Below are 26974 nucleotides of genomic sequence, written 5' to 3'. Positions count from 1 at the left end.
TTAAATTGAATCATCAATACTAACTGTATATGTTGTTAAATTTTTGGGATGGTGGCTGGCACAAGAATGTGCTCAGGTTTAGTTGTAGTCAAATTTGGTACTCCTATTTTTAATCGGGGTAAAAAGTAGTAGATCTTGGTAGAGATCATCCACAGGTAACTTGGATTCCTTTTTTGTATCTTAGCGCTTTTTTTTTTTTAAGCAACACTTAAATCATAGCACTTTATCCTCCCACAATATGCAACCTTCTACAACAAAGCCGTTCTACAGATTTGTTGTATCATAAGTTATGTGATCCTCAATCAATATGATAGTCTAATAGTTGTTCAATTAGTATTATTGGTTGCAGGATGTTGACTAGACTGGTTGAATGAAAGGCTAGAGAGAGGGACAATCCAACTGGAATGTTTTTAGAAGTATTGAAGTGTTCATGTGTTATAACCTTCTTAGTCATTAGATCAATCCTAGCATGCATCCCTTAGATCATGCATAATGGATGACTCCACAAGTAACCATCATTGTCAACCTGCTGTTTTGCTACTCTATAATTTTAAGTGTGCATATGTGATGCCTTCCTGGTGATTCGGAATTTGACGTCAGCTCTCTTTTTACAATCTTTTTTTTCATGAGGTGTGGGTTGTGGGATTGGATCACCTGATGTTTAATTGGTGGCCAAATATGACCCTCGGGCATTTTATTTCTGTTTGATGGTCAGATAATTTGTGGGCAACCAGCTTTACAAGTGTTTGGCTGTACTGAAGTTTTCTATTCCTATTTTTGTTTGGCATTGAATGGAGTAACTTTGGATGGGCTGCACTGCTTCGATACATCATTATTTTACTGATATTACTTGGTTTCCTTCATTCCTTGGTGTTCTTTTCTATTTACTAGCTTTTATTTGAGGCAATGATGATAAGTTGAGGAAAGCGCCTTCATTCCTTGGTGTTTTTTTCTATTTACTAGCTCTTCTTTGAGGCGATGATGATAAGTTGAGAAAAGCGTGGCAATTTTTTGTTTCGAACAAGTGGGAGTTTAGTCGGCCTGATGATAAGTTGAGGAAACTAAAAAATTTTTGCTTCAAACAAGGGGAAGTTTGGACGGCCTGCTCATAGGCAACCACTTCCTATTATTTTTATCTTTGGTGGTTCCGCGCTTCTTATCCTTCGTGGTAGCCCACATTTTCCTCCTACGGCAGTCTATTGGTCCTACTAGCCTATGCTTATGAACAAATTTGCCGAACCAACTTAACTGAGCCTTACATTTTTGTGCATTAATTTTTTTAATACTAAATTTTTCCCCCTTACTTTTTTTCCTCCCCTCTTTTTTGTAGGTCTTTATATTAGAATTTATACCATTGTTTGGTGTGATTCTTGCTTATTGACTTTTTAAATAAATTTAAGCAATTTAGAATAATCGAATATATTTGTAATTAATACTAATTTTATTAATGTACTTTCTAGGTAGTGATGATAGATGAAAGGAATTTGGTTCTGCAGGCTTCCTACGCCTTCCAGCTGGTTGTAGGTTCTTCGCTCCTCTTCATAGTTGTGCCCTTTGTGGTTTATAATCATGTTCTGTCGCTTTTCGGATATTTTGCTTACGCCTCTTTTTTTAGCCATGCTGTGATGACTTGAGTGTCACCAGAATTTGACCCTTCTATTTTTCGAGTCTTTGCTTACCCTTCTTTTGTCCCATGCTATGATGATCTTCCCCTTGAATCTCAGATGGTTGCAATAATTGATAGGGGTCCGAGCCTTCTTGATTGGTGATGAGGAAACTTTGGATGGCCTACTTCGTGGGCAACCAGTTGCTCTCATTTGTACTAAGGACGGTTTCGACATGCATATGGACTCTAACTCAGTCAAAACTATTAATCAAGAAGGCTTCGGTGCTAATTTAATAATGCTCGATGGCCAGGGGAGTCTGAGCAGCCTATATTTATTCATTTCTATACTCATTCATGTATACTGTTTGGTTTGGTTTCCACATGCTGATTTAGTATAGAACTTTTCATCTCTTTTTAAAGCATTCATTTTATACTACGGTTGAAAGTTTAGATGCTCTACTTATTTGGATGGTTACTTATCTGAACAGTTCTCACTGCTCTGCTTATTTGGATGCTTGCTTACCGCCGCAAAGCGCAGGCCTTCACTAGTATGAGAATATTTGGCAACGCACAAATAGTTGACAGCCTTAGAATGGTGGCTTGACATGGCACATCAAATTTCTGCGTCTTAAGGTATAGAAAGTTGACGGCAGGACTAATGGAATGTTTTAAAACTTGAAGACCCGGAGACCCCCTAATGCAACAAATCAAAGTTAAAGACCAGAGCGAAAGTCGAGCAAAAATTTTGAAGCTAGTGAAATATGCGTTCTTTACTTAATACCGTTAGTACATCTCTTCAATCTATACATCATCAAGGATTCCGGTGCTACTGACATAGTGTCAGGGTCCTTTTTAGTTGTCAACGGCCCTGATTTTGTCAATAACATTGAGTTTGTAAGGAGTCTGTAAATGTTGTGTCGGGCACGACGTCGACATAGGATTTTCCTTGTTTGGGATGGGCATTGCTTGTAAATTGGCATCCGGTTGGCTACCCGCGGGTTTTCTTGTGCTACGGATCCAAGGGGACATAGGTATTTCGCTAACGATGGCCGCTTATGCGACGGATTGAGCCGGACGCGTGTCGGACATGAGTCGGCGGCCTATTTTCCCATGGGTGTGCGGAGTGGGGAAAACGTACCCCTCGGTGAGCGCCTTTGTACCCGCGGGGTGCCAAATAGGTCGATGCCAATATGGGGTAGTACGGAAAGGTTGGGTGAGACGTATTAAGTGAGCCCGCTTCACTAAATGCGTAGTGTCTTGGTGATCATTTTGCCCTCACCGGCCATGCCCAACCAAGTCGAGTCGTGTGCCTTTCACTTGTAGTCCAACTTTTCATTATCAATAAAATACTCGTTGTTTGTGCCAATTTGCAGGATCCCTTTACGTGCTTGCTCTCAATTCTCGGTCGTTGCCAATTTGCGAAGTTGTGCCTTGGGACGATTTGGCTGGCTTGTTTGTGCAGGTGACAGACGAGCGCCACGCGGGCTTTTCGACAAAAAGTCAATAGACCCGTGACAAGTGGTATCAGAGCCCGAATCGACGGAGACGACATGGGTCGGAGCAAAGCCCCTGTCGTAGAAACAAGTACGGTGGCGCAACCATCGACAACGCAGCATGTGGCGCCGGCGGATAACGAAGGACAAGGCGAATCAGATAGGCACAGGAGCAATCAGGAACGACTTGTCGACTTAGAAGCCCAGCTTAATCGACTCGACAAGAAAGTGACAAAGGTGGCCGCGCATGAGGAGCGGGTCACCATGCTGGAGGTGACGCTCGCTCAACTCGTCGAGCAAGTGGCTGAGCTACAGGATAATACGAAGGAGGCGGTCCATCACTTGAAGAAGCAGACCATCGAATTGTTTGCACGGGTGAACCTGCTAACAAGGGCCATGAGCAATGCTCCTCCCACAACCCAAGATGGGGGTCATGCAGGGCGTGTTCGAGTGCCGGAACCACAGAGCTTTCATGGAGCTCGTGATGCGAAGGAGCTCGAGAACTTTCTATTTGACATGGAACAGTACTTCCGTGTCATCCAACCCAACAAAGAGGAGTCAAAGGTCACGTTCGCGACGATGTACCTCGATGGGGATGTTAAATTATAGTGGAGGACCCGATATGAGGACATTCAGAAAGGTCGCTGTACCATCGACACTTAGGAGGAACTAACGAAGGAGTTAAAGGCTCAATTCCTTCCTGAAAATGTCGAGTTTATCGCGCGGCGAAATTTGCGAAGGCTCCAACAGGCGGGGTCAATTCGAGAATATGTCAAGCAGTTCTCCGCGTTGATGCTCGATATCCGAGATATGTCCGAGAAAGACAAACTCTTTCATTTTCACGAGGGACCGAAACCTTGGGCACAGGCAGAATTGCGTCGCCAGCATATCAAGGACTTAGCCGCGGCCCAGGGGCGGCTGAGTGACTGACCGACTACTCAACGCCGGAACACCTCAAGAAGAAACCCGTGAACAACAATCCCAAGACCCACAACCACAAGGCGAAGGGTAAGGGACCGGCACCCACGAAGCGAAAAGGGGTAGGGTCAAAGGGTCCGAAGAACTCGAAGAGCCTTGAAGAGGGTTGCTTCCTTTGCAGGGGTCCACACTTTGTCAGATCGTGCCCTCAGAGGAAGTCCCTCAACGCGATGCAGACGAAGGACCCCGAATCCGACGAAGAGGAAGAGGCAGCAGAGACAGGAAGCATCCGGGTGGGGGCACTCCGGTTGCTCAATGCACTGAAGGGTCAAGTGGGGGAGAAAGAGAAGACCCCACTACCGAAGGCGAAATCCCTCTAACCAAAGGAGAGTAAGCATAGTGAGCTGATGTACGTGGACATCAAGCTCAATGGCAGGACAACTAGGGCGATGGTGGATACAGGTGCTACTCATAACTTCATTGCGACTGGTGAAGCTGAACGTCTCGGAATTACACTGAGCAAGGATGGGAGTCATGAAAGCAGTAAACTCGAAGACCCAACCTATTGCGGGTCTTGCGAAGGAGGTGCCTGTTAGCATCGGCTCGTGGACGGGTAAAGCCAATTTCACGTCAGTGCCGCTGGATGATTTCCAAGTCATCCTCGAGATGTAGTTTCTCCAGATGTCTAGAGGGGTACCAATGCCATTCTTGGATGCTCTCTGCATGATGGGAGATGAATCTCCATGTGTCGTTTCGGTGGTGCGGAAGACGACGAATGCCCGACAGATTTCAGCGCTCCATCTCAAGAAGGGCGTGAAGAAAGGCGAGCTGACTTATGTGGCGGCTTTGAAGTTGGAGACTGGGAGTGGGGTCGAGACTCCGACGCCACCTGAAGTGGCGAAGCTCTTGAAGGAATTCAAAGATGTCATGCCGCCAGAACTACCGAAATCTTTGCCTTCCCGACGAGCAGTAGACCACTGGATTAAGCTCGAGCCTGGCACGAGGGCCCCGACTCGCTCTCCCTATCGTACGTCTCCTCCGGAGTTGGCGGAACTTCGGAAGCAACTAGATGAGCTGCTTGAAGGTGGTCTTATTCACAACTCGAAAGCACCGTTCGAAGCCCCTGTACTTTTCCAGAAGAAGCATGATGGCAGTTTGTGGCTATGCGTGGATTATCGAGCTCTGAACAAAGTGACAATCAAAAACAAGTATCCAATCCCACTCATTGCGGACTTGTTTGATCAATTGGGGAAGGCGCAGTGCTTCTCCAAACTGGACCTGCAATCGGGTTACTGGCAGGTCCGGATCGCGGAAAGTGACGAGGCGAAGACAACATGTGTAAGGAAGTGAATTCTCGAAATCCGAGGATTGTACTTCATCCAGGATCAACTAATTGTCTAGAGAATACCCTTTGTGGGAGTTGGAAATGTCCAAAACACAAAAAGTGTTTTGGAGTTGAGTCCACGAGAGCAAATGGGCAAAATCTGGATTCAGCAGATTCTTGCTCTCGGGGACCGGTCCCTGGAGGGAAGGACTGGTCCGCGTAGCTAATGGTCGCGGGGGAGGTCGATGCGACCGGTCCCTGGCTGAGGGGACCGGTCCCCGTGTGCGATACCCGCGAGAGGACGCCAAAATTTGGCTAAGTCCTGAAGGTTCCTCGTTCGGGAACCGATCTCTCAGGAGAGACCGGTCTCCCAGGGACCGGTCCCTCAGGTGAGGACCGGTTCCCGTGCGCGAAAAGTCCCCAGACTGCAGGGAGAGCTCTCGGGGACTGGTCTCCCCGACCAGGGACCGGTCCCTCTGGGCTAAAACAACCCAGTGGCAGCTGCGTGAGAGATGAAAAGTTGAGAGGTTTAAGTGCAAAATGGCCTTTATTAGAGTGAGCTGAGCCCCCTCTCTCCCTCACAGTCATCCCATTCCCTCTCTATCTCTCTCTCTCTTGCCCTCTCTCTCTCTAGAAAGAAAAGGAGAAGAAGAAGAACAAGAAGAAGAGGAAAGAAAAGAAGAGGAAGATAAGGAAGGAGAAGAAGAAGGAGATCAAGAGGAAGGCCTTGGACACCTTCATCTCCCTCTCTTCTCTTTGGTGTAGCACAAGAGGTAAGCTTTTGAACCCTAGCTTCTAGAATTTGGGGTTTTGGGTTTTTATGCTTTGGAATGGGTCAAATGGACCCTAAGCACGCTTCTAAATAGATCAATCCCAAAAATCTAGGGATTTATTGGATGGTTTGCTATCGGTGCAAACCTAGGGCTCCAAAATGGGATTTTTGAAAAAGTATGAGATTGATCTCATTTGAAGCCTTGGAAACCTAATTGTTAGGTCACAAAACGTGGGGGCGAAGTCGGTTTTAGCATTCGGCAAGCCGGCGTGAAGTTCTCGGCAAAATAGGGCCGGGTTAGCATTGACTTGGGCAAGGAAGGCTAAAGCCTTTTCGTAAAGTTCGCCGAGAGAGGTTTCCGAAGCCTCTACATCAATTAAAGGTTGGGGGTGCCATCCCGAAGCTTTCGAACTCCTTTCTATGTCTTAGATTGCATTTGATCTCATCTCTTCATGTTGCATTGTAGGATTGCATAGTAACTCCATTCCTTATGCTTTCTAATTGATAACCTAGTGTACTTGGAACGCTTTGTGACTTAGATAAGTGAGGATTGGGTCGGAACGTGGATCCTACGATGCGAGAGAAAAGAGATGAACCCGATGGGGGTGTTGATGACATAGAAAGTAGTGTTAATGTTAAAGAACAAACGAGTGGCATCCAAATGTTAAATAATGACGAGTGGCATTAATGTAGTGTAAATAACACTAGAGGTTTGAGAACCTAGGGATAGGTGGATCTCTTAGAAAATGCCTTGTGGACAAGAACTTAGTAAACCTAAGTAGCCTCACATGGAGAGGTTGTCGATTAGTCGATTGAGACATTGACCCTAGTGGTAGGGTTTCCTCACTTGGAGAGGATTTGATTGGGTTGTGGACCCTAGTGATAGTGCTCCCTCACTTGGAAAGGATTCGATTGGGTATTGACCCTAGATGTAGGGCATCCTCACTTGGAAATGATAGATCTAGCTCACAGTCTGCGTTTGGGATGGTATAGCCAGCCAATCCCCACATGGAGGGGATTGTCGTCGAGTACTCCGGAGTGTCGCGCGACTAAGACCACTCGGAGATCCGGACCACATGGAGGTCCGCAGACGGTCCCGGGCTTGGGTGCACTTGGAGCTCCCTCCCTACTTTGGGATTGAAAGGTGAGTTATAGGCGAGCCCTAGGGCCTCGCCACGGATTCGGTAAAAGTAAAGGTAAAGGTTTAATAATGTCATTGAACATTGCTATTCGAACATGGATCGAATTTGTTAGCACGATAGCAAACCTTTATTATATGATGCATGCATTCATATTCATGATTATGCATAGTAGCATAGTTTTCTTACTATTGCATTTACAGTTTCAGATACATATGTATCTATCTATCTGTTGTTACTTGTGCCCACTTGGACCTAGTGGGGAGATCGGCAGAGTCGGCGGCCGAGCACACTGGGAACTATGGAAGATAGTTCTCACCCCACTCTATTTCCAGTGGTAGGTACAGGGCTGCCGAGGGAGGACCGCGGCAAGAGCATTGCCCCCGACCAGTGAGACCGTGGTAGAATAGTAGTTTTCCTTTTTGCATTAGTGCACCTATGTATTGAGAGAGATTCATTGTAGGTGAGGATTTGGAGAGCTATGTATTTTGGATGAATGATGTAAATGAAAATGATGAAACTATTGTTATAGTTAGTAAAGTACTCTCTTTATTTCACATGTGTATCTTGTGGATTGCTTGCTCTTTGTATTGTTGGCACTGTTTGTGCCCTTGCGGATGTGTATGTTTAGAATTTAAATTCCTGGGTAAATTCTTGTACACATCCCTGTTGTTGAGCCTTGGACGGACAGGGGAGTGCTGTCCGTTCGGCGGTCCGCTCGCCGCGCCCAAATCGTGCCAAATTGGTAGTGGTTTCGGGGCGGGACGTGACAGCCGTGGTATCAGAGCCATAAGAGCAAGTAAAGAGAGAGTCTAGGATGACCTAGGAGGCCCTAAGTTGGTAAGCCCTAAGGTTATAGGTGCGTGAGCGAAACGTGAACCTATAGCGATGACGGAAGTTAATTCGATTGGGTCGAAATTGGTAATATGTCTCTAGTTGTGAATAGAGACAGATTCAAGTTGTATGAGTTTTTGTCTTGAGGTGGTTGTGTCGGCGGCCGGCAACATGATACCAAGAGTCTAGAACGAGTGCACTTGTGTGCTTCCGCCCGATTTTGTGGTTGAGTCGTCATGTGTCGTAATTGCGACGAGATAATTGGTTAAGATGACTGACCAAGTATTTGCGTTTCAGGGACTAATGTCTCCAAGACGCTACACACGTAGATCTGCCCCAGCACCGATTCCTGAGGTGCCCGAGCAGGAGGAACCGAGCGCGATCGATCAGTTGCAAGCGCAGGTGACAGCGCTGACCAACGTGGTGCAGCGCCAGGAGACCCGATTCGAGCGGCTCCAGGATCTATTGGAGCAGCAGATCGCGGCGGCGGCTGCGACGGCGAATGAGGGCGGTGGTCCGCCCGCACCCTCGACTCATGCACCCGGAGCGACGGAGGGTGAGGGCATAGCGGCAGTTCCGGTGACGGCACGCCCACCGCCAGCGATCGTACCACAGGCGGCATCGGGATCGGCTACACCCGATGTGTCGGCCGAGGACGTGGAGGGAGAGCGCGCTTTGGCGGCTCTTATCAAGTTCAACAAGTTCCATCCGCCGACCTTCGAGGGCGAGAAGGTGGAACCGGAGATGATCGAGTCTTGGATCGACTCGATGGAAACCCTCTTCGATGACTTGCGCACCTTGGAGAGGGACAAGGTGTATCTCGCCACCCACTGCTTGGAAAAGGCGGCGAAAGTTTGGTGGAAGCGCGTCAAACGGGATCGGCTCCCCGGCCTTCCGCCAATGTTATAGGAGGAATTCAAGCGGGAGATGTTCGCCAATTATTTTCCCGACACATTGAAGCAGAAGCTCAAGGAGAAGTTCCGCAAGCTAGAGCAAGGGGGCCGCTCAGTGGCGGAGTATGAACAAGAATTCTCCCATATTATCGACTGTGTCCTGGACGTTGTAAAGGATGACCGGGACCGGGCCGAGTGGTTCTTGCGAGGACTTCGGCCGGGAATCTACAAGGCCGTGCAAATACTCAAGCTCACGACCTTCGCGGAGGTCTTTGATCGAGCCCTATGGGCGGAGCACGGAGATGCCCACGTTCGGGAGAAGCGTGAGGCTTTGGCCGAGTCTAAGAACAAGGGCAAGAAACGCCAAGGTGGCGGTAGCTCGGGGGGACAGACACGTTACAAGAAACCCCCGAAGTATCCGCACACTCAACAGAAGGGCGTTGGAGCGAGGCGATGCATCGTATTGGGCGGAGACCACCCGGTCTCGCGCTGTGAGCAAGGCCGAGGCAAGTGCTACAAGTGTGGGCAGCCGGGGCACTTCATTCGAGATTGCCCGGGAGGAGGAGCCTCACCTGCCCCCTCGATTGCATCGGCGCCGGCGATTCCGGCTCACTATGGAGGAGCTCCACCGACGAGCGCTGGAAGTGCGATGATGCCGCGTCAACATGAAGCGACGCGATCGGCCCCAAGCGGAGGGACGCCGCTCAGGTCCAGGCTGAGGGACCTGTGGAGGCAGAGGAGCATCGCCTTGTGGCAGGTATGGTTTTAATTAACGGAGTTTGCTCCAGGGCTTTATTTGATACAGGAGCCACGCATTCATTCATAAGTAGATCATTCGAACGCATGCATGGCATACATATAGAAGCGAATGACAAATGGCGAGTGGAGGGCCCTGGGTCGACATTTAATACCTACTCGGAGTGTGCGTCATGTCCAGTACAAGTGGGTGACTGGATTATGCCTATCCGGACACTGGAACTCACGAAGCTCGAGGCTCATGACGTCATTCTGGGCATGGAGGCTCTCGAAATATTGCGCAACGATCGACTGCAAGAGCAGGGTGATCACATTCCGTGAGCCAGAACAAGAGGAGTTCACATATCGGGTTTGTCAAAGCTCGTGCTTCGTCGCGACGGTGTCGGCGACGAGAGCAAGGAAGCTAGTTAACAGCGGTTGCACTGCATTCTTAGCGACTGTTGTGGAAATGGAACGAGTAGCTCCAACGTTAGAGGAGCTATCGGTGGTGCAGAAGTTCCCGGACGTATTTCCCACGGAGTTGCCGGGGATACCACCGGGTCATAGACTTGGTTCCGGGTACCGCACAGATCTCGAAGGCTCCGTACAGAATGGCGCCGGCGGAATTGAAAGAGTTGAGGAGTCAATTGCAAGACCTCCTCGACAAGCAATTTATCCGGCCGAGTGTATCACCGTGGGGAGCCCCGGTGTTGTTTGTGCGGAAGAAAGACGGATCGTTCCGACTCTGCGTGGATTATCGGGAGTTGAACAGAGTCATGATCAAGAACAAGTACCCACTACCCCGAATCGATGACTTGTTCGATCAGCTGCAAGGGTCGTGCGTGTACTCGAAGATAGATTTGCAATCCGGCTATCACCAATTGAAGATCAAGCCGGAGGATGTGCAGAAAACTGCGTTTCGTACGCGGTATGGACACTACGAATTCACGGTCATGCCATTTAGACTCACGAATGCTCCAGCGGCGTTCATGGATTTGATGAACCGTGTCTTCAAGAAGTATTTGGATAGATTTGTCGTGGTCCTCATAGACGACATATTGGTCTATTCTCGTAGTGACGAGGAACATGCCGAGCATTTGAGGATAGTGCTTCAGGTCCTTCGGGAGGAGAAGTTATATGCTAAGCTGAAGAAGTGTGACTTCTGACTCCGCGAGGTCGCCTTCTTAGGGCATGTGATTTCCGCAGGTGGAGTTTCTGTAGACCCGAGGAAAGTCGAGGCAATCAAGGATTGGCCGCGCTCGACGAATGTCACGGAGGTTCGAAGCTTTGTAGGCTTGGCGGGCTATTATAGGCGGTTTGTGGAAGGCTTTTTCAAAATAGTGATTCCACTTACCCGCCTGACTCAGAAAGGCACCAAGTTTGTTTGGAGCGAAGAATGCGACCGGAGTTTCAAAGAGTTGAAGCAAAGATTGACTTCGACTCCGGTGCTCGCTCTACCGGTGCAGGGCGAAGACTTTGTAGTCTACAGTGATGCCTCCTATCTTGGGTTAGGGTGTGTATTGATGCAAAACGGGAAGGTAATTGCTTATGCATCCCGTCAGCTGAAGAGCTATGAAAAGAACTACCCCATCCACGATTTGGAGCTAGCGGCGGTGATTTTCGCCTTGAAGCTATGGAGGCACTACTTATATGGTGCCCACTGTGAGATCTATATCGACCACAAGTGTGAGATCCCTGGTGTTCAGCTGTGGAGGCTTGTCGGCAGCTCTGGAGAGTGTCGGGACAAGTTCGAGTTGCGTTGGCGTCAAATAGACGTAAAACGGACTCCGTGCGACGCGATGGCAGCTTATANCGGTAGCGCAGGCTGCCTCAGGCAAAATGCAGATAAACTGCGGTTGCGTTGAGCTTGAACAGGGCTGTGAGAGGTCTCGACGGCTGTTCGGAGGTGTCGACTTGTGGTCCCTAGAGTAGCTTATAGCGAAGAAATCTGCAAAACTGCAGATTTCTCTGCTTGCTGTACCGGTACAACCAGCGTGGCTGTACCGGTACAACCATCGCGCAGAGGCTTAGCAGCTCTCGGGTTGGCTCTTGTACCGGTACAAGAGCCCGTGTACCGGTACAAGGGGGTAGGTAGAGGGTTAATTTAGTAATTCTCTCCCTCGTTTGTATCACTACTCCACCTACTTCTTTATATAGGCGTAGAGAGCTTGAGAGGGAGTTCTATTGCTGCTCCTTCTTCCCCTCTCCCTCTCTAGCTTGGTTCGACCGTGGAGGAGTTCGGTTGGAGCTCGGATTCGACACCGACGTCGCGCCGCGAAGTCGTTCGGGGATACGGTTGGGATCGTAGTGCTGCGAGGAAGCTAGGCGAGGGTGCGTTTTCGCCGTTCTCGACGCCGTGTCGCTGACCGATTAGCCGTGGAGGTGAGCGTTCCGTTGCGTTGCTTCAAGTATTGACATTTCGAGCTAGGTGCTGTTTGCTGATTCCCATCGTCGACCGTTAGTATTTCAGCTCGTTCTCGACGTAGGAGCATCGGATTGCGACGAAACTTGGTGTGTTGGATTCGGGACTTCGAGAGGAATCCACGAAGCCCCTACTTGCGAATTTTGGTGAAGGTTAGCTTGGTCGAAATCCTTCTCTTCTCTGCTGCTGTGGATTTTGGACTGAATTGAGTAATTTTGATGTTTTTAGTGGAAGTTAGCTCGATTTCAAGGCTCGGGTGTTTTTCGTCGATCCAGCAGGTGGTGTCGCAGCCGAGGGGGTTCGGTGCTGCCAAGGATTAGCGTGCGAGGTGGGTTACATCGGTTTTACTCCTAAGTTCATATTCGTCGACATGTATAAATTTTGATTTTTGGATAATTTATTCTAGCTCGAATTCATGGATTATATGATAGAATGCAAATCTGAATTTGGAGCATGTGGTAATAAGTTAAGTAGATTATATATGTTGGACTTGGAAACTGAATTAGGAGAAAACTTGCGATTTGGACCTGTCACTTGATTAAACTGCCTGATTTAGCTCTAGAAGCCGTTATTAAATTATACTGTCGCAGTATCTTCGAGACGAGTACTCCAGGTAGTTTAGAATATATCTACACTCGTGCTTGTTCGCCCAGGGAATTTTACAGGGTCGTTCAGGCTGTTCCGGACTGTAGGGTGCCGTTGAGGTTGACGGTGGACCCGTATCGCCTTTTTGGCGTCTGATAGTACCGAGGGCACGTTACTTGTTGGTTGTTAGACCAGTTAGAGTCGATTTCTTGACTTTGGCTTTTCAGAGCCTGTTTGAGCTCGACAGAGATACGCTGCATACTCGGTTGGGTAGCGCCCACGAGTGCCACTCCGGAGTCAGGCTTGTGCTTTCGCGTTGGTGTCGCTCATGCCAGTTGGACTTGCTCTCCACGGACCAGTTAGTGTGGATAGAGCTTGATAGTCGCAACGGGGCAGGGACGGGTGTATTCACAGTCCCGAGGACGGGTATGCTTACAGTCCCGATTGGATTGGGTCAGAGTTGACATTTCCTACAGTTGGTTAGTGTAGAGCATGATAGTGTAGTGATCGATAGCGGTAGAGTTTATTTCCTGCTTTTCTGACTACTCTTGCTCCCTTCTGTAGACTTAGTGGGTGGACCGATGTTGTTTTGGGCGGTACCCACTGAGGACTACTTGTTTTTACAGTAGTTCTCACGCCCAGTTGTTACCTATGTTTTTGCAGAGCCACAGGTTCCGGCTGCTGCACCGTCCGCGGACCAGGATCGAGGCAAGGGCGTCGCGAGTTAGAGCCCTACCCGACGTGCTGAGCTAGAGGTGCCCCTACTGCAGGTAGATGTTTTGTTTCGAGTTTATGTACATAGTTGACTTAACTCGCCAGTGCGAGTAGCTCTGTATTTTGGATCTGAACTATGTATATGAAACTCTATTTGTTTAGCTTCTGTTTTCTCTAGCAGCTCTCTACTACTGTTCGTAGTAGTGTTTGATTTACAGGTACAGCTGTCGCTTCGTATACAGGGAAAATTTCTTTGTATACGGCGAATTTGTCGGCGTGCCCGGGGAACGTGTAATCCGGGGCGTGACAACAAGAGCTTGAAGTACCTGTTCACACAGAAGGAGCTCAATATGCGTCAGCGGCGGTGTTTGGAACTGTTAAAGGATTATGATGTTGATATCCTCTACCACCCCGGGAAGGCAAATGTGGTCGCGAACGCACTTAGAAGGAAGTCGGCGAAGAACCTCGCTTTTGATGTTACCCAGCAAACACCCATATGGCTGGATATGGAGCGATTGGACCTTGAAGAGGTCGCCCCCGAGTTCCCGACTCAGCTGATGGCACTCATCCAACAGACTTTGTTGGAGAGGATCAATGATCTGCAACCCGCAGACCCCGAACACCAAAAATTGCGGCGAAACATCTAGGAAGGACATGGCGGCGATTTCAAGGTAGACGCCGATGGTACGCTTCGGTTTCGAAACCGATGGTGTGTGCCGAAAGATGGAGAGCTTCGTGAATTGATACTACAAGAAGCACACCGATCTCCGTATGCCGATCACCCGGACGGCACCAAGATGTATCAAGGACTGAAAATGCACTATTGGTGGCCGGGAATGAAAGGTGACATTGGACGCTTTATGGCAAAGTGCTTAACATGCCAACAAGTGAAGGCCGAGCGTCGATTTCCAACGGGAAAGCTTCAAAGCCTACCAATCCCCGTTTGGAAGTGGGAGGATATATCGATGGACTTCGTGGTCGGCTTGCCTCGCTCAACAGGCGGCCACGATGCAATTTGGGTAATTGTGGACCGATTGACAAAGTCGGCTCACTTCTTGCCGATCCACACCACGTGATCGGGTGACAAGTTAGCGCAGGTATATCTTGACGAGATAGTGAGACTGCATGGGGTGCCGAAATCGATCGTGTCGGATCGTGACCCCCGGTTCACTTCACACTTCTGGAAGAGCCTACAGGAAGCCCTTGGCACACGGCTCGACTTTAGCACTGCATTTCATCCTCAGACCGATGGGCAAACAGAGAGAACTATTCAAACTCTGGAGGACATGTTGCGAGCATGTGTCATTGATTATAAAGAAAGTTGATGTGACCACCTACCTATGGCCGAGTTCGCCTACAACAATAGTTACGATGCTAGTGTGGAGATGGCACCGTTCGAGGCTCTTTATGGGCGGACGTGTCGGTCCCCTATACACTGGAGAGATGTAGGTGAGCGTGCTGAGTTCGGCCTGGATGTGTTGCGAGAGGCGGAAGAGAAAGTCCGCCTTGCTCACAAGAGATTGCTCACGGCGCAGTCGAGACAGCAAAGCTATGCAGATAGGCGCCGTCGAGATCTAGAATTCGCGGTAGGCGACCACGTGTTCTTGAAGGTTTCACCGATGCGGGGCGTGAAGCGGTTTGGAGTGCGGGAAAAATTGAGTCCCCGATACAGTGGGCCATATGAAATATTGGAGCGAGTCGGCACGGTGGCCTACCAACTTGCTTTGCCGCCGAAGCTTGCGAATGTACACAATGTATTCCATGTCTCCAATCTCCGCAAGTATATTCACGACCCCGAGCATGCGATGCCATATGAACCGCCGGAACTTCAAGGAGACTTAAGCTATGAAGAGTTTCCAGTAGGGATTATCGCCCGAGAGGTGCGAAAGTTGAGAAATCGAGAAATCCCCTATGTGAAGGTTAGGTGGAGCAATCACGAGGATCGCGAAGCCACCTGGAAACTCGAGGATCTGATAAGAAAACACCATCATCATCTGTTTGAGGAGTGAGGTAAGAATTTAAGTAAAATAAAGAATTGAGTTCGTTTCGAGGACGAAACTCCTTTTAAGGAGGGGAGGATGTAAGAAAGTGAATTCTCGAAATCTGTGGATTGTACTTCATCCAGGATCGACTAATTGTCGAGAGAATACCCTTTGTGGGAGTTGGAAATGTCCAAAACACAAAAAATGCTTTGGAGTTGAGTCCGCGAGAGCAAATGGGCAAAATCTGGATTCAGCAGATTCTTGCTCTCGGGGACCGGTCCCTCGAGGGAAGGACCGATCCCCGTAGCTGATGGTCGCGGGGGAGGTCGAGCGACCGGTCCCTGGCTGAGGGGACCGGTCCCCGTGTGCGACACACGCGAGAAGACGCCAAAATTTGGCTAAGTCCTGAAGGTTCCCCGTTCGGGAACCGGTCTCTCAGGAGAGACCGGTCTCCCAGGGACCGGTTCCTCAGGTGAGGTCCGATTCCCATGCGCGAAAAGTCCCCAGACTGCAGGGAGAGCTCTCGGGGACCGGTCTCCCCGACCAGGGACCGGTCCCTTTGGGCGAAAACAGCCCAGTGGCAGCTGCATGAGAAATGAAAAGTTGAGGGATTTAAGTGCAAAATGGCCTTTATTAGAGTGAGCTGAGCCCCCTCTCTCCCTCACACTCATCTCATTCCCTCTCTATCTCTCTTGCTCTCTCTCTCTCTAGAAAGAAAAGGAGAAGAAGAAGAACAAGAAGGAGAGGAAGGAAAAGAAGAGGAAGATAAGGAGGAAGAAGAAGAAGGAGATCAAGAGGAAGGCCTTGGACACCTTCATCTCCCTCTCCTCTTCTCTTTGGTGTAGCACAAGAGGTAAGCTCTTGAACCCTAGCTTCCAGAATTTAGGGTTTTGGGTTTTTATGCTTTGGAATGGGTCAAATGGACCCTAAGCATGCTTCTAAATAGATCAATCCCAAGAATTTAGGGATTTATTGGATGGTTTGCTATCGGTGCAAACCTAGGGCTCCAAAATGGAATTTTTGAGAAAGTATGAGATTGATCTCATTTGAAGCCTTGGAAACCTAATTGTTAGGTCACAAAACGTGGGGGCGAAGTCGGTTTTAGCATTCGGCGAGCCGGCGTGAAGTTCTCGGCAAAATAGGGCCAGGTTAGCATTGGCTTGGGCAAAGAAGGCTAAAGCCTTTTCGTAAAGTTCGCCGAGAAGGGTTTCCGAAGCCTCTACATCGATTAAAGGTAGGGGGTGCCATCCCGAAGCTTTCGAACTCCTTTTTATGTCTTAGATTGCATTTGATCTCATCTCTTCATGTTGCATTGTACAGAAAGCCTTTGATGACTTGAAGGCTGCGGTGATGGAGGAGCCAGTACTACGTCTGCCTGATCACTCACTCCCGTTCGAAGTTCATACGGACGCCTCGGATTATGCTATTGGGGAGGTACTTGTACAAGATGGCCACCATGTAGCCTTCGAGAGCCGAAAGCTGGATGACACCGAGCGGCGGTACGCGACCCATGAGAAGGAGATGACAGCAGTAGTGCATTGTCTCCGAGTGTGGAGACACTTTCTTCTTGGATCCCGACTCGTGGTCAAGACAGACAACGTCGCCCTGAGTTATTTTCAGACTCAGAAGATGCTCACTCCGAAGCAGGCGAGATGGCAAGACTTCCTAGCAGAGTTCGACATGGTCTTGGAGTACAAACCAGGACGATGTAACCAAGTTGCTGACGCTCTGGCCGAACTTGCCGCTCTTAAAACTCTGTCAAATGAGAGGGCAAGTCAAGTACAAGCGACTTTGCAAGAGAGGATTCGTGAAGGGTTGGAGAAGGATCCCATGACAGTGACTCTCAGGCAACTGATTGACGAAGGCAAGGCGCGATGGTTCTGGATCCAGGACGGCCTCATCAAAACCAAGGGGGATCGAGTGTACGTGTCGTGGGCGAGGAACCTGAGGAGAGAACTGCTCCACGAGTGTCATGACACTCTGTGGGCAAGCCACCCGGGCGTACATCGAACCCTGGCCCTTATGGAGAGGACCTATTATTGGCCAAAAATGGGGGAGGACATCGAAGAATATGTACGCACCGATCTCACATGCCAGCAAGACAAGGTAGAGCGAGAGAAGCCGTGTGGGCTGTTGGAGCCCTTACCAGTGTCGAAGCGGCCATGGGAGAGCGTCTCCCTGGACTTCATCGCGAGTCTGCCAAAGGTGGGGGAGTTCGGTTAGATTCTTGTCATAGTGGACCGATTTTCGAAGTATGCCACTTTCATCCCCGCACCCATAAGTTGCACTGCTGAGGAGACGGTGCGGCTATTCTTGAAGCATGTAGTGAAGTATTGGGGAGTCCCACAGAACATCATCAATGATAGGGATTCCCGCTTCCTCAGGCGGTTATGGACGGAGCTCTTCAAGCTCTTGGGTTTCAAACTATACTTCTCTACCAGGCTGCACCCCCAGACTGACGGCCAGACTGAAAGAATAAATGCTCTGCTCGAGCAATATCTTCGGCACTTCGTAAGTGCCAACCAACGAGACTGGGTGAAGCTACTTGATGTGGCCCAGTTCTCGTACAACCTGCAGCGGAGCTCTGCGACCAACAAAAGCCCCTTCGAGATCATCACCGGCCAGCAACCTTCTACACCACATACTTTGGTCATCGGGTATACCGGCAACAGCCCCTCAGCTTACCACCTTGACAAGGAGTGGCATTGTAATGCTGAGATCGCCCGAGCCTACTTGGAGAAGGCGGCAAGAACTATAAAGAAGTGGGCCGATAAGTATAGGCGGCCTCGAGACTACAACAAAGGCGACCTCGTGCTGGTCAAGCTCCAACCAGCATCCTTGAGAGTGTTCCGAACAGTGCACAAAGGTTTGGTCCAGAAGTATGAAGGCCCCTTTCCTATCGTGGGCAAGGTGGGAAAGGTCTCCTACCGTGTGCAGCTCCCGGCGTGGCTTAAAATCCACCCGGTATTCCATACGAGCTGCCTGAAGCCCTACCATGCCGACCGCGAAGATCCCTCACAGAACAGCTCAACTCGCCCCACCCCCACAATTTCTTCAGTCGAGAGGCGAGTTAACAAAATTCTGGCGGACAGAGTGCGGAAGCTACCTAGTGGAGCAGCTGAAAGAGAGTTCCTCGTCCAGTGGAAAAACCTGCCAAAGGCTGAAGCCAGTTGGGAGCATGAAGATGCACTTTGACATGAAGAAGACCGGATCAGGGAGTACCAACAGAAGACCTTGGCGGATACGTCGGGATGAACAAAGCACGCATGGAGTTACAAGCTGAAGACCTCGACGAGGGCGTCGAGAAATCAAGTGGGGGAGTCTGTCAAGGTCCTTTTTAGTTGTCAACGGCCCTTTGTCAATAACATTGAGTTTGTAAAGAGTCTGTAAATATTGTGTCGAGCACGACGTCGACATAGGATTTTCCTTGTTTGGGATGGGCATTGCTTGTAAATTGGCATCCGATTGGCTACCCGCAGGTTCTCTTGTGCTACGCATCCAAGGGAATATAGGTATTTCGCTAACGATTACCGCTTATGCGACGGATTGAGCCGGACGCATGTCGGACATGAGTCGACGGCCTATTTTCCTATGGGTGTGCGGAGTGGGGAAAACGTACCCCTCGGTGAGCACCTTTGTACCCTTGGGGTGCCAAATGGGTGGATGCCAATATGGGGTAGTACGGGAAGGTTGCGTGAGACGTATTAAGTGAGCCCGCTTCGCTAAATGCGTAGTGTCTTGGTGATCATTTTGCCCTCGCCGGCCATGCTCGAACAAGTCGAGTTGTGTGCCTTTCGCTTGTAGTCCAACTTTTCGTTATCAATAAAATGCTCGTTGTTTGTGCCAATTTGCAAAATCCCTTTACGTGCTTGCTCTCAATTCTCGGTCGTTGCCAATTTGCGAAGTTGTGCCTCGGGACGGTTTGGCTGGCTCGTTTGTGCAGGTGACAGATGAGCGTCGCGCGGGCTTTTCGACAAAAAGTCAATAGACCCGTGACAATAGGGCATGTCGATATATGCCATCAGCACAACACGGCAGCACATTGGCACGGCCCATGCCAATTTTGGGATGGCCCTCCATGCCAGTGGCACACAAGTGGCAGACTTAGCACATATTGGCACGTTCTATCAAAATTTCATAAAAAAAAAAAATTAACATTTTAGAGCATATTAATTTTTGTAATGGTTATAAAAGAAGGATCAAATGGCATATCTCAATAATTAAGTAAGAATTAAAGAAATAAATATCTTAATAATCGAGAAGATCATATTATATGTATTATGAAGTACAAGCACAAAAATGAAAATGAAGTTGTAACTTGTAAGTGCGTAAAATTTCATAGAAAGACACTAATATGGGCGAATTCACTTGATCTAAAACGATCAGAAAAAAAATTAGGTAAATTTTCAAACTAAAATTTGGTATCGCCACGGAATGAAGCACAATAATTGCTCTACAGTTTAGAAAATCAACAAGATGTACAAAATTTAAAAAAGAAAAAAGCTTTTTTAAATCTTTTCATCTAAGAAAAACTCAAAAAAGACCCTAAAAAGCTAAAGAAAAAGTAATTTTTCAATATGGTATCAGCACAACCCTGTGCCACATGTTGGCAGGGCCTCAACACGGTATGACACACTCGGCAGAGGGAGGCACAAGCAATCCTTGGCTCTAACAAACATGAAGTTAATCTATATCATATTCACTTTGTCTTAGCAAGCACAATCAATTCATTTGGTATGATAATTTTTGAAATTTGAAGTTAACAAAACCACACATCCTAATATTGTATGCGCTATATGATATTCAACAAAACCAACAAAAAGGAAAAAAAAATGTAGAAAGCAATGATGGAGAAGGAAAAATTGATGCAAAACAAATCATTCCTACTTTCAAAAAGGTAGCAATAATATTTTATACCTTGGTTGTCATTTGGACTCCCCACAGAACAACTGTCAGTTGAAAAGGATGCCTCAAGGATTGATGTTGGGCTTGGCTGATCGACATCACAGGTTAGATATGCAGCTGAAAAACCAGTTTTGGAATCTCCCTGAGAAGACAACAACCAAGTGAGACACACTAGAACCATGTCAAAAACAAATCAGCAAGGTGGAATAATACAAATCTGATATTAAAAAATGGTTTTTCTAGTTAAAAATCACGAAAAGACCTCATTGTCAAAAAGTAACAAATGGAAGTATCAGAATAATTATGTAAATCAAAACATAGTAGTCCAAGGTAATATTATCATGAACTTGATCGTTCTGTCTATAGATCTTATTTTCATATGCATAGAATTATATATGAGATGGTATAAAACAATTAATTACATTTTAAAAGCTAATACTAAGCTCAACAGTCTATACGAATGCATCACTATCAATTGTTCATAAGACATAAGACTAATAAAAGTTGCTAAAACTCATATGATTCATTGTTTCAGAACTTTATATGAAAGCTCCTCTTTTTACAAATGTACTTGATTATTATATGATAAGTGATTCTTTGAGAAATTAAGCTAATCCAATTATCAGAATATCCATTTTCTTAAAAAGAATAGATATATCGGTTTCTCTATGATCTGAAATAACCTTTCACCACAATGTTATTATGTACATTTTCATAATGAAAAAGAACACCAAGTCGGAAAAGAAAAACTGGGATATAAAATAAAAGGCAGCCTAACTATGTACCCGTTTGGCCTTGCGGTTGCGCCTGCGTTTGCAGCACGCAACTGCAAAAGATCCCTTTTTGAGAAAGTTCTGATTTTGGAGCTTTCTCAAGAAGTCCTGCGGTGCGGCCCGCTTGTGGGCTGCCCTGCCAGGCCAAACGGGCCCTATATCAGAACATCCTTTCACTTCCACACATGGCTATCTAACAGAAATATGTTCAAATAATATATCAGCTGTTGCTCCCTCTGTGACAAGAAAAATTTAAGCCAACAACTGGCTTTCAACACGATGTAATTAGAACAGGCACGATGTAATTAGATCTTTTTCCCAGAAAATGTGGGAGATAAAATAAGAATAGTTATTCTTCTGCAGAAATTCAAAACTATATAGGTAGATGTACTTCAAAGTAAAGATTTAGAAAGCTAACCAACAGTTAAACACAAAATATGACGCTAGACAAGTTGAAAGGTACAAGTAGAAAATTTGATAAACTGACCATATAGTTTTTGCAAGAGTCAGGTGTATGATCATTAAAGATCTCATAGTCTAAGAAATCAACGCAGCTGTGATGAATATTACAAGTTGCGGTGGACCCGCCAGAGAAACTATGACCGCTTTGATGAGATTTAGGTGTCTCTGTGTCGAGGGAAGGAACAAGCTCTTGGAGTACAGAATCCATAAATCTCTCTGAAGAAGAACCAATTGTGGCCAAGTCATCCTTATCAAAAGGAATTAGTTCTCTGATTTTCTGGTCCAAGAGTTTGCTAAGTTCATCTCCGCTTAAATTTATCATCCTTTGGGATGAAGTGCTTTCATTCTTTGCACCCCAGACGGATCCCTTTCTTTGAGAAACATCGATTCTCTGCCTGCTTCTGCCCTGAGTCTTCTCGACCATTTTACAGTAAGAGGAAGGCTTTGTCGAAGGCTTCATTGGTGAACCGAAGGTGAAGGAAACTACATCATCCTTTTTTGTTCTTCTTATAGCATCACTACCCGCTTTCTTCCTCCCCTCCCTTTCAACACAACCGCTATTTGCAGGCTTACTGCTTATGAAAGCTTTGCCTCTTTGATTAGCCATAAGATCCCTCCCACATTGCTTCCCAAGGGCTGAACTAGCCATGCCGAAATTGCTAGAATGAGTATTGCTGACTGGTCTTCTTTTCCGCGTCATGCTCTTCTCCCTACCGTACCTCTCAGTTTCACTTCTAGCACCGTTACCATCTGATTTCGTCAATGCGCAATTCTTTTGGTTCCTCGCTAAAGCTCCAAACTCCTCAGCTCCCGCAGGCTCATTCAAGACCCCTCGGCCATTGTTCTGAGTGGATACTTTTGATCCAGCGACAGCTATGCCGTTAACCGCAGGCTTTTTTATCGGCCTCAGATTGTTGCCTTTAATATGAACTATGCATTGATCTTTATCTTTTCGTATTTCGCACTTCCTTTCCACTGAATCGCAAACTCTTCTCTCTGCATTGGCCTTAATTTCAACAGGATTAACCCTATCGCTACCCCGGTCATCTAACATCAACGCTGGCTCCGTTTTACGCTCTAAAGAGTCCGGCAAGAGATTCCGAGAGCTTATCCAGCTTAAAGCCGCATCGCTTGCTTGTTCCGCATTACAATGTGAAGAAGACGAAGCGACGTTGGCGAGAGCAAATTTAGAGTGAGCTGCCGGCCGCATACCGGGCTCTAAAATCTTACATGCTGCCTGCAACAACCGCGCCCGGTGACCTCCAGAGAGCGATCTCGGGCTCGTCGAGGGCAGCGGAAGCTTGTGCTGCCGCCTTCTCGAGCGCGAAACGAGCACGGTTTTGCCGACCACATTGGCACCGGCATTCGCTGTCTGCCTCTCCAGCAACCCCCCACCCGTCTTCTGCAGCTTTGGCGGACGCGAAGAGTCCGCCTTCCCCGCACCACAGGTTTCCAAGCAGGGATCTCCGTCCGCCACCCAACAATACCCATCAGAAATTTTACTGCTACTTTTCCTGCTCCAACCACTAGCATTTCCCACCTTACGGAAAGGTTTACGCGGATTTTCATTGGCGGCGACCGGCATCGACTCCAAACCCATCAGCCGGGCCACCAGCCCAGCCGGGCGCATCGCGTCGCTGCCGTCGCCGTCGTCGGCGTCGGCGTCTTCCAGCAGCGGCTTCTTCCTGGCGCTCGGGAATCCCCCGCAGTTCTCTTCCGCTATCTGAAACATTTCATCCATACAGGTGATCGATTTTTTAAAGCATATATAGCAATTTGCAGGAGGATAATAAGAGAGTACGTAGTACCAGAAGCAGCTTGTTGGGAACGGGGGACTGGTGGTCGCCGGGGAAGTGCTTCTTCGGGAGGAGCTTCCTGGGGAAGTGCTTTTGCTTCTTCCGGGCGAGAAGCCGGTTCCAGCCGACGAGCTGGAACAAGAAGCCGGCGCAACCGCCCGGCGGGCGCTTCTCCCTAACCGACAGACTCATCGCTCAAAATCGCAGCAGCAGCAGCAGCAGCAGCGAGAGACTAATTCTTTAATTAATTGGGAACAGAGCAGCTAGCTAGCTGTAACGCAACAGCTGCTGCTGCGTCGCATGTCAACACGCAGTGCGAAAAGGAGGCGGAAAAGAAGGATGAGAGAGAGAGAGAGAGAGAGAGAGAGAGAGGAGTGGGTGAACGAAGAACGATGCGGAAAGGCCTGGAAAGATGAGAACGGTGTCGGACGGGAATCCGCTTACTCGCTTGCCGGGAAAGCAATCCCCTGCTTGCAACCAGCAGCGTTTACGAACAAATCCAGATAAATGGCGCTACGTTTTCTTTCTTTTTTTTTTTAATTTTTACCACTACATTACAAAAGGATTATATACTCAGATTACACTGAGGTTTATTTACGCCCATTGCCCCATCATTTTAAAATTCACAAAAATTTAAATAATTTTTATTAAAGATAAAAAAAAATTTGATGCTATAAATGCTAAATTAATGATGCTTAGATAAAATGGATGTAACATATTAATATGAAATAAACCTACTGCACTATTAAGAGCACAATAACTCATGTGTTCTTAAATTTCTAACCATTTATCAAAAATGAGAAAGAAAAAAAAAAAGTTGGAGAGAAATTCAAATGTTTCTCCCTAATTTTTCTTCTCTCTTTCACCCTAATCACCTATCAAAATTGATGAATAGTTAGGAATATACGGGCTGCTGTATTTCTAATAACACAGTAGCCCTATTCTATATATATATAACTGTAAGGACTGAGATTTTTGCAGTGTAGCTAAACTCTCAGTTGACGATGTTTTTGTGTGTAATTTAATTACAAAAGCACTCGTCAAGTTTCGGGCGAAAACGAGTTAAAACGGAAATTCTACGCGATTTCCAAGTTTCACTTAAAGTGAATAGTAACTCGATTTTCCGGAGAAGCCACGGTGTGAAGTTGGCTTCAGGCTCGTATCGGACTCCGTTCCTAGCGGTCCAATAGCTCGTTTCGACCGGTTCAGCTGTTCTGGAACTAATGGCGCTGACGGATTTTGAGTTCGACGAACGGATTTCGAGAAAATCCAAAAATACATATTCTATATGTATTTAGGTGTGTTTTCTTCTATTGGTAGAAGGGTTGGATTTTGCCGTGAATCCGTGGTCGATCGAGACGAAACGAGATCGTAGCTTTGTTGTCTCCGTCGTGCTGATCGCACTGGTGCGATCCGTTCGCAAATCTGACGGACGGATCTGCGGCAATTGCATGTTGTTCGAGGAGAGGTCGGTTGTGGCAAAACGGTATTTTCGCAAAAGTCGCGATATTTTATGTACCGTTTCGCGTGGGATCGCACGTAGAGGGGTGTTCGCGTGTTTTACACACGCTGTGAGGGACTCAGTTGTAAATACTGAGGTTCGGTGGACTTATTTGCAATGTTGCACCTTTGTATTTAAGCTCTCTAGGGTTTGGAGCCATCTAACCCTAATCCTAGCCTTAGCCAACCCCCCCAGCCGCCTCCATCTACCTCCTCTGCACCTGCTACGCGTGCCCTGGCCGCCGCTGACCGAGCCCCGGCCGGCCAACCACCGCGGCAGCCACCACTTTCCTCCATATCCCTCTCTTTCTCTCTCCCTCTCTCCTCTCGGGTTGTGTGGAGGCTCGGGCCTGCGCCACCTTCAGACCCTCCACCGGCGTCGCCCCGTGCTCCGGCGAGCATCCCCGCCGACCGCCGCCGTCGCGCGCGCCGCCGCTGCTGCTCCTGCAGTCTGCAACAACCCAGGCCGAGCTCTGGCCGAGGTGGGTTGCATCTGCTGCCCGCGCGCCGCCACCGCCTGGGACCTCTCCCGCCGACGTCCTCGGAGCCCGGGCACCCCTTCCCGCCGGTCGCCGCCTCCCCGGTGCGCCGCCGTCGCCGCCTCGGCCAGCCGCAGCCGCCCCAGCCCCGCTCTGGCCGAGGCGAGCGTGCGACGCTCCCCCTGCGCCGCCGCCGCTTGGGTCCGCACCCGAGGCACTCTTTTGGCCCCGTGAAGCCCGCCTCCGCCGTCCCGGAGCTCCCCGGCGGCCACCGTGGCCGCAGCAACTCGTGGAACCCGAGCCCGATCTCGTGCGGGCTCAACTTGCTCCGTCGACGCCGTCGCAGTTCCCCGCCGCCAACCGAGGTGAGCACTGTGTTACTCACCACCCCCGCACTCCACCCTGGCCCCCGCGCGCGCCGCCGTGTCGCCGGAGGCCGACCGGAGCAAGGTTGCTCCGGCCAAGCCCGAAATAGGGCTTAGTTTAGGGCTGTTTGTTGTTCTGGGCTTTCCGAGCCTCCCCGATCTCTGCGGAAGGGAGCACGATGATCTTGATCCTGGCAAGTTTCTGATCATCGTGCTCACCTTATTTTCTGTCGGCGAGACTCCGTTCCGCTGTTTTTGCGGTGTCGACCCTGTGGAGCCTTTCTTTAGCTGTTGTGCTGTGTTGTGCGTACTTTTTCGGCGATCCGAGGCTGTTCTGATGCCTCCGGAGGTGAGCACGGTGACCGCTGGTCAGTGCTGATCACGGTGCTCACCTTATTATGGATCAGAAGTGTTCGGCGTGTTTTTTTCGTGGCTGCGCGCTATTCGCTGAACTTTTGGGTTGCTCCCGCGCTTTCCACAGCAAGCCGCTGTGCTCCGGATCGTGAGCACGGCCTCCGGTACGTCGAGACCTGTTGGTACGTGTCTCTGCGGACTTTGAAAGTCCTCGATTGCGTGAACGAGCCACTTGATCGCTCAAATTACATAAAATGATAGGATTTTATGTAAATTGAGGGCCTTTTATGCAATTGTGCATTGTGTGGCTACTGTGGGCAGTGTGTGTGAGTGTGTTTGACCTCTGGACTGATTGTCCATGATCCGTTAGCTCCTACGGAAACCAAAAAGTCGATTTCGGTGCGTTTTTCGGCGAAATTCGCTGAAAGAACGCGATTTCGGTTCGGATTCTTTCCGACGGTGTTTGTTTGCTCTGTGCTTGGTCGCCGAGCCTTGTTGGCTGGTCACCAACATCATCTTGTGGGTTTGGTGATGATCGGTGAGCGACTGTGGGTTCCAGTGTCGAAATAGACACTTCCGGAAACCCGGATTCGTACGATTATCCGGCGATAATCGTATGGTGGTGTTATCTTGTGTTTGCTGCCAAAACATCCAAATTGGAGTGTTTTGGGGCAGCAGGTGACTCGTGACACGAGTCGATGAGTTTCGGGACACTTAGTGGGTCCCGACGGCGTCCCGGTGTGATTTTCGGGACTTTCGGTGAGTTACGGTAATCGGTATTGGGAAACCGATCTTCATGAAATTGTTTGTGGGTTTGTGGATACTGTGATTATTAGTTGTGGGTTAGAGACTAACCCGGTGGACCCTCTATAGGTCCTGTCGACATTCTTTTGCAGTCAGGAGACAGACGCGACATCCTTACA

General features: G+C 48.5%; 1 protein-coding gene across 1 annotated transcript in view; it reads right to left on the bottom strand.

The window, feature by feature from the left end:
- LOC109716554 overlaps positions 1-23873 on the bottom strand; it is a 33247-nt gene extending 9374 nt beyond the window's left edge. Inside the window, exons 1-3 of the mRNA XM_020242069.1 lie at positions 23366-23873; positions 21583-23280; positions 20335-20464 (exon numbers count right to left, since the gene is read on the bottom strand). Coding sequence (XP_020097658.1) covers positions 20335-20464; positions 21583-23280; positions 23366-23545 — 2008 coding nt within the window. The 5' untranslated portion in view covers positions 23546-23873. The remainder of the gene's footprint in view (positions 1-20334; positions 20465-21582; positions 23281-23365) is intronic.

The sequence above is a fragment of the Ananas comosus genome, linkage group 10 (genome assembly GCF_001540865.1).
Source record: "Ananas comosus cultivar F153 linkage group 10, ASM154086v1, whole genome shotgun sequence".
NCBI lineage: Eukaryota > Viridiplantae > Streptophyta > Magnoliopsida > Poales > Bromeliaceae > Ananas > Ananas comosus.
Note: the sequence above shows the minus strand (reverse complement) of the source record. Positions and strands in the feature narration are given on the sequence as shown.